Genomic DNA, 17043 nt, shown 5'->3' on the forward strand with positions numbered 1-17043 from the left:
GTTAAGGACCACACAGATGTTGAGAGGAAACCCGCTGTGCCACTACATGGGCTACTCTTTCCGATTAGCAGCAAGGGATCTTTTATTTGCGCTTCCCACAGGCAGGATAGCACAAACCATGGCCTTTGTTGAACCAGTTATGGATCACTGGTCGGTGTAAGTGGTTTACACCTACCCATTGAGCCTTGCGGAGCACTCACTCAATGTTTGGAGTCAGTATCTGGATTAAAAATCCCATGCCTCGACTGGGATCCGAACCCAGTACCTACCAGCCTGTTGACCGATGGTCTAACCACGACGCCACCGAGGCCGGTAGAAAAGAAAGAGGGCAGTGGGATTTAAAAAACAAATCGTCCAATGTCATTCAAGGTATCCATCATTCATTGTTTGGAATAATTAAATGTCATCTCAGTTTTTTTTATCACTGACAAAATAAACTTCGGGGATTCTGAGTTTCCATGAATAGTAATTAATTTCTTTACAAATCATTCTGGGGTAAACTGAAATTTCTCATTTTAACCGATTTTAAAATGCGATCTCTTTCGACATTGTGGTCTTCCGCGGTTAAAGGTCAGACGGAAGAATTCGGTACAGTTGACATTTCTCGCTCGTTTTCAAGGCGTCGACAGTTTCGCGGTCACATGTTTATAACTACATGGGCGGGGAAAGAGAGTGGGCCGCGGTGCTCACATACCTAAACTTATGAATAGGAAACTAAGTGTACATCAACCCACCGTTAAAGGCGAGACGTAGCTCAGTGGTAAAGCGCTCGCTTGATGCGCGGTCGGTCTAGGACCGATCCCCGTCGGTGGGTTCACTAGGCTGTTTCTCGTTCTAGCCAGTGCACCACGACTTGTATATGAAATGCCGTGGTATGTACTATCCTGTTTTCGGCGTGGTGCATATGAAAGATCCCTTGCTGCATTAGGAAATATGTAGCGGGTTTCCTCTGATGACTACGTGTCAGAATTACCAAATGTACCGATGATTAATTAATATGAGAGAGAGAGAGAGAGAGAGAGAGAGAGAGAGAGAGAGAGAGAGAGAGAGAGAGAGAGAGAGAGAGAGAGAGAGAGAGAGAGAGAGAGAGAGAGAGAGAGAGAGAGAGAGAGCGATTATATTATCAGAGAAAGAGAAACAAAACTATTTGTTCAATTCAAACATCTTGCTGTTGTTGGTTTCTCCTGGTATTAAATGAAAAGACTGCTATCAAAAAGTAAAGTTTGTTTTATTTAACGACGCCACTAGAGCACATTGATTTTTGTATCTTATCATCGGCTATTGGACGTCAAACATATGGTCATTCTGACACTGTTTTTAGAGGAAACCCGCTGTCGCCACATAGGCTACTCTTTTCACGACAGGCAGCAAGGGATCTTTTATTTGCACTTCCCACAGGCAGGATAGCACAAACCATGACCTTTGTTGAACCATTTATGGATCACTGGTCGGTGCAAGTGGTTTACACCTACCCATTGAGCCATGCGGAGCACTCACTCAGGGTTTGGAGTCGGTATCTGGATTAAAAATCCCATGCATCGACTATGATCCGAACCCAGTACCTACCAGCCTGTAGACTGCAATCATGTAACGTTGGAAGAAATGACAAATCTCCAAAGGCTTATGTAACTAATCATTATACTGACACAGCGTTACTGAGCGTAGTGTTTCCCTTTAACACAGTGTAGTTTTTCCCTTTAAAGTAACTCAGTGGTACAGCGTTCGCCTGATGCGCAAACGATCTAGGATCGATTCCCGTCGGTGGGCCCATTGGGCTATTTCTCGTTTCAGCCAGTGCTCCACAACTGGTGTAACAAAGGCCGTTGTATGTACTATCCTGTCTGTGGGATGGTGCATATAAAAGATATCTTGCTGCTAATCGGAACGAGTAGTCCATGAAGTGGCGACAGCAGTTTTCCTCTTTCAATATCTATGTGGTCCTTAACCATATGTCCGACGCCATATAACCGTAAATAAAATGTGTTGAGTGCGTCGTTAAATAAAACATTTCCTTCTTGTGTTGTTTAAATGAATAACAGAAGATGGTGATGTAGTTTCTTAATTTCCTTTCCAATATGAAACATGGTTAACAGCATGGTGATACATATAATATATAGGTCTCAGCTCTGGGGTGACACACAGGTCTCTCGATACTTAAAGTTTGTTTTGTTTAACGACACCACTAGAGCACATTGATTAATCATCTGCTATTGGATATCAAACATTTGGTAGTTGTGACATGTAGTCATCAGAGATAACCCACTACATTTTTTCCTAATACAGCAAGGGATCTTTTATATGCATTTTTCCACAGACAGGCAAGCACCTACCACAGTTATGGTGCACTGGTTGGAACGAGAAAAACCCCCAGTCCGCTGAATGAATCCACCGAGGTGGTTCGATCTTACGACGCTAGCACCTCACACGAGCACTCGACCGACTGAGCTGAATTCCACCCCGTTCTCCCGATAGAAAAAAAGGAAAAATGTTTTATTTATCGACGCACTCGACACATTTTATTTACGGTTATATGGCGTCAGACATATGGTTAAGGACCACACAGATATTGAGAGAGGAAACCCGCTATCGCCACTTCATGGGCTACTCTTTTCGATTAACAGCAAAGGATCTTTTATATGTACCATCCCACAGACAGGATAACACATACTATGACCTTTGATATACCAGTCGTGGTGCACTGGCTGGAGCGAGAAAGGTCTCCCGATAGAGTTGACCTTGCGACGGGGTACCTCGCGCGAACGAACAGCAGAGCTGTCCTCCTTGTTTCTCATCGTAGACCTGTCTTCCATGGGTAAATTATTCTTAGTAGTGTCCTTTATACTAAACACCGGCCTCGGTGGCATCGTGGTTAGGCCATCGGTCAACAGGCTGGTAGGTACTTGGTTCGGATCCCAGTCGAGGCATGGGATTCTTAATCCAAATACCGACTCCAAACCCTGAGTGAGTACTCCGCAAGGTTCAATGGGTAGGTGTAAACCACTTGCACCGACCTGTGATCCATAACTGGTTCAACAAAGGCCATGGTTTGTGCTATCCTGCCTGTGGGAAGCGCAAATAAAAGATCCCTTGCTGCTAATCGGAAAGAGTAACCCATGAAGTGCCGACATTGGGTTTCCTCGCAAATCTATGTGGTCCTTAACCATATGTCTGACGCCGTATAACCGTAAATAAAATATGTTGAGTGCGTCGTTAAATAAAAAACAGTTCTTTCTTTCTATACTAAACACGTATCCATATAGTAATATATAGTTGTCTGGTGTACTCGTTACAACGCCTGCAATACCCGTGACAACAATTAAAAATACACAATTGTCTTTGATCGCTCGTTTACAATCTAATTAAAATTAGCTCCACTATTACATGTGGATCTAAAGACAGCCAGTTGGAGCTCATGTCCACCAATCAAAACCTTACTTGCAGAATCCTGCCAGTGATTTGTAATGTAAAACTGAAGACTGATTTAGTTTTTTTTAATTTTATAAATAAATAAATAATTTTTAATGTAAAATTGAAGACTGATAACCCACCCCGTACGTATTGATATGGTTCGCTGTACTGCGGCCACTAAAATAGACTCGCCCGATATTTTTAGAATTTGTATGCTCCCAAATAACGTTATAAAAGGCGAACTGTGATTGGTCAATATTTAAATTATTATTTACAGACGAAATGTTACCTGGACGTTGGGGACTACGCAGTGTTGTTAGTTTTAAATCACTGGCAGGATTCTGCAAGTAAGGTTTTGATTGGTGGACATGAGCCCCAACTGGCTGTCTTTAGATCCACATGTAATAGTGGAGCTAATTTTAATTAGATTGCATATTTTATTAGTGCTTGACACTAATTGGTTTGATTCGCAGGTTGCTAACTAAATAAGAGACCACGGCAGGGGTCAGGTTACCAATTAACTAATTCTAATTAATAAATATATAAACTGTATTGTTATAAAGTTGAAATTAAAGAATTAAGGGCCAATAGATATTTTCGGACATTTTCTTTAAATTATATATATATATATATATATATATATATATATATATATATATATATATATATATATATATATATATATATATATATACACACAAAAACAAATAAACAAAACAAAACAAAACAAAACAAAACAAAACAAAACAAAACACACATTTTCTTCCAGTGTAATGAGCTATTTCTCGTTCCAGCCAGTGCTAGTATATTAAAGGCGGTGGCATGTGCTATCCTGTCTGTGGAATGGTGTATATAAAATATCCCATGCTACTAATGGAAAAATGTAGCGGGTTTCTCTCTAAGACTATTATGTTAAAATCATCAAATGTTTGACATCCAATAGTCGATGATTAATAAATCAACGTGCTCTAGTGGTGTCGTTAAACAAAACAAACAAACTTTATAAGCTTTATAATAAAAACAGCAAATTGTAATAAATACATATTTACGATATTAGATAATGGTGGGGAGCGCTTTAGCACTATCAAAGAATACATTCATGCATGAAACAATCAATACATGGCTAAAATAAACCAAATAAACCATAGATACATGCATGCATGTTTTCAGAAACTTAAAATGCATGAAAAATCCACTGTGTATAAGATTTGTTTTATGGCGTATCCATAAGTGTAAGGCAAGAGGGTGAGGGATGGGGGGTGGGGGGGGGGTATCAGAGAGAGGACAACCATCCCAACCCCCAGTGCTGGAGCAAAAAAAACGTTGGAGACATTCGGGCAAAATAAACTGGCCTGAAACTTGTTCACCATATATTTCCATTATTCTTCTCACAATATTAGTTGTATTTCATGTAAATGTTTAGTGAATCGTTTGCAGCTCTGTGTAGCTGTTTGGTAGTAATGCTCATTCAGAGCCGGTTTAAGGATCCGCAGGGCCTGTAGCACAAATAACAGAGGGTCCCCCTTCCCAGAATATATATTTTGCAAGCCCCTCGGGGAGAAGGAGAAAATGACCTGGGGAAAATAAATGTACAGATCACTGCGAGTCCCCCTGAAGCGCGAGGCCCGTAGCACGTGCTACGTGTGCTACTAGGATAAACCGGCTCTGATGCTGATATGAATAAATGTTGTTATCACCCACCCATCCCTCCAAAAAAAAAAAGAAAAAAAAAAGAGGAATAAAAAAAAACCCCCAAAAACCCCCAACGGATTCAATTTTACTGAAATTTTTAGAAGTCATCTTTTATCAAAACATTTTCGAAAATGATATCACACTACTGGCCCTCAATTAATTTTGTTGAGTATAATTTATATTTATTATTTAACCCCTATTGAAACCCCAGAAATACAACTTCAAAGTTGTACACCCAAGTCACTATCTTTTGCGACTTAACATCAGTTTACTTTGTATAGGGGCCTAAACATGTCTAGAGACATGCGCATGTACACACGCACACGCACATCAGTGGTGGATCCAGATAATTCTTCTTTATTTTTTTATTTTATATATATATAAAAAAATAAAAAAATAAAATAAACACCCTTATTCATTCATCGCTAATATACAACTTCCATTAAAGCAGCTGAATGTAGACCCCTTGAGAAAAATCCTGGACCCGCTCCTGAATCATTTGACGTGACTCACTGTCAACCCAACCCTCCCCTATTATATTATATATATATACGAACACACTCGAAAAACTCCGAACACCGAAATAGCAACGTAAAGGGGAGATAACGCTAATAACTGACGTTGCGCGCATTTGTAGCAGACGGATTGTTTGCAAAACGTAATAAATTTAGATTGTAGAAACAAAGTTTTAAAATATTAGACACCAGCATAAAATTACAAGACAGTACAGGCAAAATACCACCAAAACAGTTAATAATACGCAGGTAACGAAATGGATTATTAGTTTTTAATTACTGGTAAAAACAAATATGAAGGCAAGCTACTTTTTAATGTCAGTAGATTATCTCCCATACCACTTACGTTGAAATTTACATCTTTGATGGTTTCATGTTGGTGACCACCTACTTATTTTGATTCTTATAAATAAATAAAGTTGTGATCACTTTTTATATAACGTCCAAAGATTGTAAACGTTTCACACTTTATTATAATATTGTTCCATATCATATTTCTCTTGCTTTTTTGTCATGTTTACAAAAAACCTGAAAGTGAAAGACCTCAGCAAATTCAAAAGTGTAAACTAGAAAGAACTCATCGACTAACGCCAAACAAATCTGCATAACCTATATTGATTTGCATATCCATTTTATTTTTATAGGCCTATTAAGAAACAAAATAAGACACATTGCAAGTTTCCATTTTTATGTTTTTAAAAATATTTTTTTGGTCAATTATTTCAGTTTGGCTTGATCAAAAAAGAAAAAAGAAAAAGAAAGTGTTGGATTTTTTTAAAAATAAATTTATTGCAATTTGTAAAAAGTGGACCTCGGCTATTGCAGGAGGGTTCAGACACCCTGAAGACCCTCTAAATATGGACCTGCTTAAAATAAGGGACAAGTGGCGTAACGTGGGCAGGGCCACTGGGGCAGTTGCCCCAGGCACAAAATTCTGGACTAGTGGAAGGGACTCGGGGAGTGCTAATGGCCCACTGGGTGCTGGCAACCCACGCTACGCCACTGTAAGGGACCGCAGACTCTTTCTAAATGTGGCAAGAATGATAGCACTTTTTTGTTGTACTGATGGAATACCTTTAAAATGACTATTTTCAAAAACAAAACATTTAAGTTTTCCCTTACCTCCTAAAATGAAAGTTTTCTATTACTGGGAAATAACTCCATTTAGCAAACATTTATAGAAAACCTAAAAAATTGGCACATTGAAAAGTTAAAAAATTTAAGTCTTATTTTGGGTTAAAATACCTTTATTAGCATTTACCATAGACTATAAATATTTCCACTAAATTGTCTTTAAAATAACCCAAAGTTTTCTTTTGAGCCCCCCCCCCCCCCCCCAAAAGGACCATTCACTTTTCTTAAATTATATGTATATGGTACATGAATACAGAACCGGTATATCCTTTTAAAAAAGTTTGCTAGATTAATTAAATCAATCTAATTAGACATTATGCATAATACATATATATATATAATAATCAACCGCAGATACAGGAGATGGGTTTGAAGGGTGTGCACGCCCCCATTTTAAAATGCCCGGAAAATCCATTGTACAATTATTATTTTTTATTAGGGGTATTTAATATCTTGGTCAGCTGGATATTTAGAAGTTTATTATGTAATGCAAGTTAATGTAATTTTGACTATGTTAGGTGCTCTTTTTCTGTCTTACACCCTCAGTATGAGTACTATAGCTGCCCCTTTTTAAACCTTGCACCCTTGCTAACACTCTTGGATCCACCCTTGATAATATTCATTATATTATGTATATGGGCCAGTCAAAGAATACAATGATTCATATTACCAACATTTTCATAGACTTGTAAATGCAGGGAGATGTGTAATGTGCCATCAAGATTATGTAATAATTCTAAACATCTTAATTTTATGCTCTATTCGACCAGTAATGGATTAAGAATGTTATATCACAAAACTGGACACTTGTCATTATGACAATACCACTATTTTTCAATAACTAATGGCGGTCTCCTTAATTTCTGACTTTGTCACTGAATAAAATATAACGTAGCAATTAAAATGAGTTCTGTTTTGTGTACGTTTATTTTACTGTATACTACTCAAAAGAATTTAAGGGTCAGACGATATTTTCGACATTATTTTCTGAATGTCAGTTATATTAGCTAGACCATAATGTCACGCATGGTATTGTTCCATTTTGACGAAAGTGGGTCTAAGCAACCCATAAATGAATTAAAATCCACTGTCAATGACACTGTCGACTAGTTCTAATGGCGAAAACATGCTTACATTTGCACGTAAATTAGGGCGAAAGCGAAAGGTCTGCTAAGTGCCCATAACTTGCTTTTTCACAAAGCGCTTCATTTGCACGCTTTGCACGTGTATTCCATGTTCCCAATGCTGAATTTCCGTATAATTGGAGCTTGTGTTCGTGTACGGTGCACACTCCAAATTCGACAATGGTACGACTTCAACTGACTATCGAAGATCGAGGAAGGGCTATTGCTTGGCTTCAGGATGGCAATACGCAAAGAAATGTTGCTCTGAGACTTGGTGTCAGTCAGAGTGTCGTTGGCCGACTGTGGCAACGGTACCAAGCAACGAATTCTGTTCGAAATCGTCCACGTTCGGGAAGACCCCGAAGCACTACAAATAGAGAGGACCGCTACATCACCAATATGGCTCTACGTCAACGCACAACCACTGCACGCCGATTACATGACAATCTGCGGACTGCGACTGGAACTCGAGTGTCTGATCAAACCATACGCAATCGTCTGAGAGCCAATAATCTACGCTGCCGTCGCCAGGCTGTTCGACCACCACTCCTACCACGTCACAGAACGGCCAGACGTCACTGGTGCACGCTTCATCTGCGGTGGCAACGTGTTCAGTGGTGTCGAGTGATGTTCACTGATGAGTCCAGGTTTAGTCTCCAGTTCAACGACGGTCGGGTTCGTGTCTACAGACGTCCTGGGTAGCGCTTCGCTGACGTTAACGTTAGACAACGTCACCGGTTCGGTGGTGGCAACGTCATGGTGTGGGGCGGCATCTCTATCCACCACAGGACCCCCCTCTATGTGGTGGATGGCAATCTGAATGGAATCCGCTATCTGAATGAGATTATCCGGCCGTTGGTTCTCCCAGGCCTTCAGCAGATTGGCGGCGGGGCAGTTCTGCAGGATGACAATGCCAGACCCCACCGCGCCAGGGTGGTAACGGACTTTCTCAGACAACAAGGTATCGCCAGGATGGATTGGCCAGCATATTCGCCTGACTTGGCCCCAATAGAGCACGCCTGGGACGAATTAGGCAGGAGAGTTAGGGATAACCATGCCCCTCCGGCCAACCTTCATGATCTGGGTCAACTTCTTATGGCAGAGTGGCAGGCCATTCCCCAAGAGTTCTTCAGACGTCTGATCAACAGCATGAGGCAACGATGTGTCGAGTGTATTCGCGCCAGGGGTGGATTCACACACTATTAAACGAATGTTCTAATGTGTAAAATCCATGTTTGACAACCTTCAACTTTGACAGCATGTCATGTGACTTTCTTGTATACGGTGACGTTTATTTGTGGTTTTTTGTAAATATGGAACAATAAATAAAAAATTTGGTGTAGTTTACATCATCAATCTAATACACTCTTAAAGTTGTTTGGTTATAAATTTTTGACCCTTAAATTCTTTTGAGTAGTATATTTTATACCAGTTACATCTACTGATGTTCTTGTAGTACTACAGACAAATGCTGTAATTATAGACAACAAATGAGGTTTTCAACTATTGGCAATGGACTAATGGCAGTGTATTGTGCTAACCAGTCTTCCCTTAAATATGGGCCTGCTTAATATTAGGGACTGTGGACACTTTTTAAATATGACAAGAATTATAGCGATTTTTGTTGTACCGATGGAATACCATTAAAACAACTATTTAAAAAAAAAAAAATTAGTTGTCCCTATCCACCTAAAATGAACATTTTCTATTAAGGGGAAATAACTGTTTAGCAAAAATTTACAATTCTAAAAAACCCCAGTTGAAACATTGAAAATTGGTTAAATTTAAGCCATATTTTGGGTTTAAATACACTTACTAGCAATAACCCAATAAATATTTCCACAAAATTGTCATAGTAACCCCAATTTGTTTCAAGGCATGTACTTTTAAAAAAATGTGCTGCATTAATTAAATCAATCTCATATGCATAACACAAATAATAATCAACCTTGGATCCAAGTGATTAGTGTTAGGAGTGCACACACACACATTTTCAAAAGACCAGAAAATCTGTTTAACAGATGAATAAAATTAATTTGTTTTTAGTGGGGAGTATGATCTTGTTCAGCTGGATGTTTTTAGAGAAGTTTATAATTACATAATGCATGTTAATGTAATTATGACTATTGTAAGTGTTGTTTTCTACCCTACTTTCTATAGCTGCCCTTTTTAAACGAGTTCTGTTTAAGGAACAAGACACCACACCTTAGTACATTGTATGCAGCAGAATGTTGTAGTAGAATGCTTTTTAAGTTAAAATTTGTTGTGTTTAATGATAGTAGGCTAGTGTATGTTTGACATTTGGTCTTTGTGACATGTACATGTAGTTAGTGGAAACCTGGTAGTTTTGTATTAGGAATGAAAAAAAAAATGTGTTTCATGTTTTATCCTTGAAAAAAATATGGTAGGTAGATTGGTAGGAAGTTGTTTTTTTGTTGTTTTTTTCCTTTTTGTTTTTTTAAAAGTCTAATCAAATGGAGAAACCATAATCAGCCAAGGTGTTCCAAATCTAGTTTATTGATTGCAAAAAATCAGGGATCAAGATTTTAAAAAACAAACAATTTTTCTTATTTTTTTGGCTTCAAAAATCAGTGTAGGTCGGGGAAACCGGAAGCACACATGTTTGTTTTTAGGCCTTTGCAGCAAGGGATACTTTATATGTACTTTCCCACAGACAGGACAGTATATACCACAACCTTTGATATACCAGTCGTAGAGCACTATTTAAGATGGAGGCGGGGGGGGGGGGGGGGGGACCCAGTCAGAGAATGGGTCCATTGAGAGGATTTGATCCTTTATCACAAGCACCTCAGGTGAGCACTCGACCAACGAATCTGGATCCTGCCACCAACAGTGCATGCTGAAGGTGCTGTGTGCTACAGGATTAATCCTGTCCATGCTTCTTCGTGTTCCAATCAGGCCTGACATGCAGTTCTGTTATTTAACATTTAGACTACTGGATTCAGTTTTGACAAAATCCACGTTGAGTGGGTACAAGTTTATGATTTTTACTGACATATATTCACTTAAATGTTTTATAAATACATAAAATAAAGTTCATTTGAATTGGTAAATATTGTTTTCGTGGGTTTTTAAAAAACATTATGATATTTTAGATAAGTTAATGTTGATTAAAATTAGGCACAAAATCGAAAAAGTTGCGTTTTTACTTATGGTCCAGTATTTATGTCCATTATCAAATTAGCTGTCACAATCAGCTATCAATCCCTGAAAATTACCGCGATGTGCCGCCATTGTTATCTAGCAGAAATACTTGCCCAAAACCAGTTTTTCAACTCAAAATTCCAAGGTATTTTCCATTGAAAAACGAAAAACTAAAGATAGTTGAAACCGAGTTGTGTTCCGTTTACTGTTATATAATTGTTTCCGGTGAGTGGTGTGTGCAAAATGGCTGGAAATATATAAATTGGGGACAGTGTACAGTATGTCGACTGGCGTGATGTTGGGTGAGATATCTCACCTGCAGTAGTGAGAAGGTTAATAAGTTAAACCATTTAGCAGCAGTGGGTTTCTTCGCTTATTCTCTAAACTAAGTGTTGCAGGGAACATTCTGTTTTCGAAAATTTCAAATAGCATTTCTAGTCAATTAAAAATTGATTAGCAACTACGGTACTATTTAATGTTTTAAAATTGTGCAGCAATCTTTGAAACTTGTATTGCGAATTGTGAGGTGTTACTGAACAAATGTTCTTTATGATACAGCTACAATATATTTGAAATTTACAACCTGAATAAAAAAAATGTGCTGTGTTCTCAGTAAAATGTATCCCATTCTTCTGCAGGTTTGCACGAAAGATCCTCTTCCGAAAGATAGATATTTGTGAAGAATGGAGAGTGGTTCTGTAGGGGCAGGTGCCCTTACGAAGTCCAAGATTCAAGACTCTTCCAGGGATGGAGGAAAGCATCAAGTAAAGCTTCCACAAAGTGATAGAAAGCTTCCACCCAGTGAAGATATTTCTAATATTAAAGAAAACGTGAACAACAATGCCAGTCTATCGTGTGATCCTGACTATGGCGAGGATGCAAGTGAAGCACATTACCAAGATTCTGCTTCTGCTCGTATTAATGATGATGTTCCAGTTGAGGTCAGAGAAGAGGCTGTGCATGATGATGTTCAGATGCAAAGTCACAATGTTGAGGATGCCTCCCATCCTTCAAATAATGGCCGTAGCAGTGTTACCGAAGCACAGGGCAATCATGTTACGACTACAATTACGACCACGACTAAAAAATCCAAACAGTGTTTACAAGTTGATGTAGGTGGTTGTGGAGACCATAGAGATACTAATTCCACTTCCAAAGAGAAATCAGTGACCAGAAAGATTATAAAGGAAGAGAATGTTTGTGATGAGCTGCCAGTTTATAATGATATTGCAATGGATCCTTCACCAAATTATCAAAACAATGCCACTAACTCTACACAGCATCCAGCTGACAACAGGACCAAAAGTCATTGTCGTGAAACAAAAATCTTAATTCAGAATCGGCAGGCACTTGAGGAACAAGAAAAGATTGATAATGAAAACACTCAGATTCTGCTTGTGTATGTAGACGAAACCAGTAATGAATCTGTGCTGATGGTTGATGAAAACAACACTCAAACAAAAGAAGACAACAAAACAGCTATGTCAACATCTAATCTTGTGGAAACTGTCATTGTTAAAAATGAACAGTCTACAGAAGACAGTTTAAAAAAAACTATTGTTAAAGACGAGACAATCGATTCTGCTCCAAGCTGTAATTTGAAGACTGCTCGTCCTACAGAACACAAGCAAATGGAAATCTGTGACACAGATGATAGTCGTAGAAATGGAAATATTGCAGACAATGTAGTCAGTGAAAGAAATGCTCCTAGATGTTCACCACGAACATCTGCTGTAAAGATTAACGGTGGTGCTGGTGATGTGAAATCAGTGATACCTGTGGAACCTGCTGCCACATATGGTAAAAAGCAAACCACTAATGGGCAGCAGGTTCTCCGTGTATCAAGCAGTAATAAGCCTTTAGAATCTGACGTGTTCAAAGAACCCAGTACATGTAGTCAACTTAAACAACCGACATTGGATGGAACCAGAAGGCAAAATGGAGAGAATGTCATTATGGGTTCTGACAACAACAATAATAGCAGCAGGGTAGCAAAATCTGAGACGGTCATTTCACAGTTTAACATGTTCCCCACCGAAAAGGATGTCATGGCCGCAGTCTATCAGAACACGGCAGAGACTTCACATCTGACCGGCAACTGTGGCTTGATGAACAGTCAGAGCAGCTCCACATCAGTTGTGTCCACACACAGTGGTTGCAGTTCTTACATACCAAGTGACCTTCAACCGAACTCTAGTTATCCTGAAGCACAAAGCTCACACTCAAAATGGTTTGCAAACCAGGTGAATCTTGCTGCGGCCTTGTGTGTGGCCAACAACAGCAGCTATCAGGATGTTCACGGATCATCACCTCTCATTCCACAGCGATCTCCACAACAGAGAAATGTTTTCAGTCCATCGTATCAGAAGGATTTTTCCCAGTTTGTCCTGCAGAGCCCAAAACCGAATGTCCATGGCAATCAGAACATCTCGCCAAGCATGCTGTGTTCACCGTCAACGAATCTCTTTGAAACTTTGATGTATCAGAGTGAGAATCCATTTTCTCCATCAGCGTCCAGATCTGACACAGGTCGTAACTATAGCAACGTGCAAGACTTGGATGAGCTTATGTCTGCACAGCAGGCTTACCAGCCACGGCAGCCACCATGTTTTATGAACACTTCAGCTCACTCAACCAGCCAGCAGGCAAACCGGTCTCAAGATGTAAACTGGAATAGCATGAACCAGCCAGCCACCCTGCCTGGTGTTGCCTCTTTGCTCCCTTCGAGCTCTGTACACCATGCAGAGGGAAGACCTAGCAGTAGCAGTGCAGGCCATACTCCTTACAATACGAGAGATAGATATGCAAGTAATTCTGTCTTACCAAGCATGAGTAACGTAGCCGTTGAACATGTCAGACCACAGAAAGATACAAACAGTTTGATAGCTTGTAACAGTAATGTGGTGATCGAGGAGTACACTGCAACCCAGTATCAGGAGATCCTGCAGAGACCAGAATTGGGTCACGGACATGGCAATAGGAACTGGAATGCTGCACCTCATGAGGATCGGGATTGTCAAGGACGTCCAAATCAACACAAGACGAGACCTCGCAAACAGAACATAAGTGAATCAAGCAGCGCTCCCCATCTTGCGTCAAAGCAGTCATCTTCGGGGAAAGGCACGAAAAGAAGCCACAGCAACACGGATCACAGTGCTTCTGTGACTTCATCATCAACTAAAAAAGCCTGTCACTCACCAACTGAAGAAGACTCCAAGGGATACGTCAACTATCAGATAGCCTCAACTATTCACACACTCAAGCCTAGACACATCGTATCTTGGTACATCGATTTCCTCATCAAGGAAAATGAGAACATCACAGATATGTCGCATTCGTATTCCATCCCAGCTGGCATCTTCGATGACAGGGATTTCTACTTCATGGAGAGCCTGCTGAAAAGGATGTCGTTCCCCACAAAGAAATTTGCTAACTGGATGCAGGTGAATTTTCCTAGCATTAATATCAATGCCATTGACTTCAGTGAGGGTCGGCGAAGACAGCAGAATTTCATCATCGACGAAGCCAAATACTGGAGTGAGAGAACTCAAGTGGATATTATTAATGAAGTCTTCTACCATTTTCAGTCAGTTCGGGATCAGAAGTAATGAGCATGTGTTACCAAATAAATAAATTTAAAAACACCCCTCCAAGACCAAGGTGCATTGACAGTTGGCTTCAACTGATGACTGATGGCTTTTACACAAATTAAATTTCCTAAAAACAAAGTGAAAAAAATCTTTGCCATCGAGAAGTTTAGTATTTGATGCAAATTAACTGTTTTCATTTGTTGTATACAGGGGTGGGAATTCTCCTCGGATCAGCTGTTTTCATCTCATGGACAATCGCATTTTAATCATCCTTTACTCCAAAATGTGTCAGATGGCACAGATTTTAACCTAGGAGTTCAAGAATTTCCGGGACCCCTCTAGATTTCCTCTTTTTCACAGTTCACCAATTCCCACCCCTGTGTATAACAGATGGCACTGCTGTTGACATTTTGACAAGTTACTGTTAATGTTTAAGTTTACAGTAATGAATGAATTTGGGTAAAGACACTTTGACTCACGAATCACGAGTCAAAATGTTTCTACTCATAGTTTTTTAGTTCATAAATTTCAGCCTGCTATGCAGCCATTTTTATTCATCTCATTTACATTAATGAAAACCTTACTTACTTTGGTACATGCCTATCAAAAGAAAGAGATGTAGTAGGAAATTTCATCGTTGTGAAAAATTCCATAGTACCAATGTCAGTGTTTCTGCCAGAAAAAAAATTTGGGGTATGGCGCTGTGCAATTGAATGCATCCATCAGTAAGGGGTATGGGAGGCCTCCCCCAAAAAGAAAATAAGTTACGTTTAGGGTTAGGGTTAAGAAAAGCATACAGTAATGATAAGAATAATTAATTTTGTCAAAAGGTTAACTTAAAAAACCCTCATCTGCCAAAACTTTGGGTATGACACCATACCCGTTTTACCCTCTGGCAGAAATTCTTAGAATGGAAATTGCATTTTAAAAACTTTTAAAATTACTTTATAAAAACAACTCATGGTAGCTTGAAAAATTGCATTTTGAAAATATTTTCGACTATACCTTATGGTTGAAATGTTTAGAAAATTTATTGTTGATCTGTGATGGCACACACAGGTGCTGTTACTACATGTAGTTTTAATAGAAAATACTCCAAACGACTTACGTTGTTTGTCGTTTCATCTTGAGACAGCTGAATGTGAACTTTTCTCTTTTGTGACATTTTCAGCTTTAAAGCCGTTTCCCCATAGATCAGTCAGCAAAAAGTGTGTTAATATATTTAATTAGGAATACATGTTGTGCTTGTTTGAAATTGTGGCAATTTACAGTTTGCAATTTAAATCCGTATTCATGTGACTATTCAGGCATTTAAATTGCTATCAGATACATGCTAGCAGAGGTTTGATTGTTCAGTTGAAAAGTCATGCACACAGGGACCATACCCCCCCAATCAATTTTTTTTTAAACTATTAAATTTTATAAAATCATACATACATAGTGTGGGTTGGCCCCCCAATATGGGTTACTCCCCCCCCCCCCCCCCCCAAAAAAAAATGACACACTAATACTGTGTTATCAGGGTTCAACAACTCCACTAGCCCTTGGTCCTGGCTAGTGAATTTTTGGTCTTGGCTACTGGAAATTATCAACTGTATTACTATAATACATAGGACACTAGCCAAAGTTTCTGTGAGGGATAGTGACTTTCTCAAACATTTGTTGAATACTGGTTGTTAGTCACCTACCGGTCCCATCAGAGGGGACTATGGCTTTCGTCTCCATCCATCCATCCTTCCTGTCTGTCTGTCTGTCCAATATAGTTTTTCTGGAGAAAAACAATTCCACAATGCCTAAACATATTGAGCTAAAACTTTGTATATAGGTTTATTATGTACGGTTACATATCAAGTTTAACTTTAATGATGATTTACTGATTTTTTGAGAGTTATGGCCCTTGATGCCATATAACCGTAAATAAAATGTGTTGAGTGCGTCGTTAAATAAAACATTAACTTCCTTGAATTTAGGAGATACAAATGTTTGTTTTCCCGATTTTATTTTTGCAATGCCTCAACATATTGAGCTAAAATTTTGTATATAGCTTTATTATGTACCGTTACAGATCAAGTTTGACTTTAATGCAGATTTACAAATTTTTTCACAATTATAACCCTTGAACTTTGGAGATAAGAAAAAAAAAAATCCTGACATTTTTTTTGCAATGCCTCAAGATATTGAGCTACAGTTTTGTGTATAGCTTTACCATGTTCTGTTAGGAGATGTGAAAAATGTTTGGGCAAGGTAGGTGAATTGTATTGCTTTAGTCTACTGTATTGAAAGGTGTATATGCTTGTATTTTATATTTTAATATAAAATTGATGAGGACCATTTCATATAAGGGGACCCCATTATGTTCCATATGGAACACAGGATTTCTCACATCCCTAGCTATGCAAAACAGACCCATTCCAT

General features: G+C 38.9%; 1 protein-coding gene across 1 annotated transcript; it reads left to right on the plus strand.

The window, feature by feature from the left end:
* The first annotated feature begins 5727 nt into the window (after nt 1-5727).
* LOC121390730 lies at nt 5728-16109 on the plus strand. The gene is made up of 2 exons (XM_041522633.1): nt 5728-5864; nt 11677-16109. The coding sequence occupies exon 2, from the start codon at nt 11722-11724 to the stop codon at nt 14644-14646; it is 2925 nt and encodes a 974-aa protein (XP_041378567.1). The 5' UTR covers nt 5728-5864; nt 11677-11721; the 3' UTR covers nt 14647-16109.
* The last annotated feature ends 934 nt before the right edge of the window (nt 16110-17043 follow it).

The sequence above is a fragment of the Gigantopelta aegis genome, chromosome 15 (assembly GCF_016097555.1).
Source record: "Gigantopelta aegis isolate Gae_Host chromosome 15, Gae_host_genome, whole genome shotgun sequence".
Classification (NCBI taxonomy): Eukaryota; Metazoa; Mollusca; class Gastropoda; order Neomphalida; family Peltospiridae; genus Gigantopelta; species Gigantopelta aegis.

Coding starts and splice junctions, on each gene's coding strand:
- LOC121390730 (XM_041522633.1), top strand. CDS start 11,722: ATGGAGAGTGGTTCTGTAGGGGCAGGTGCCCTTACGAAGTCCAAGATT.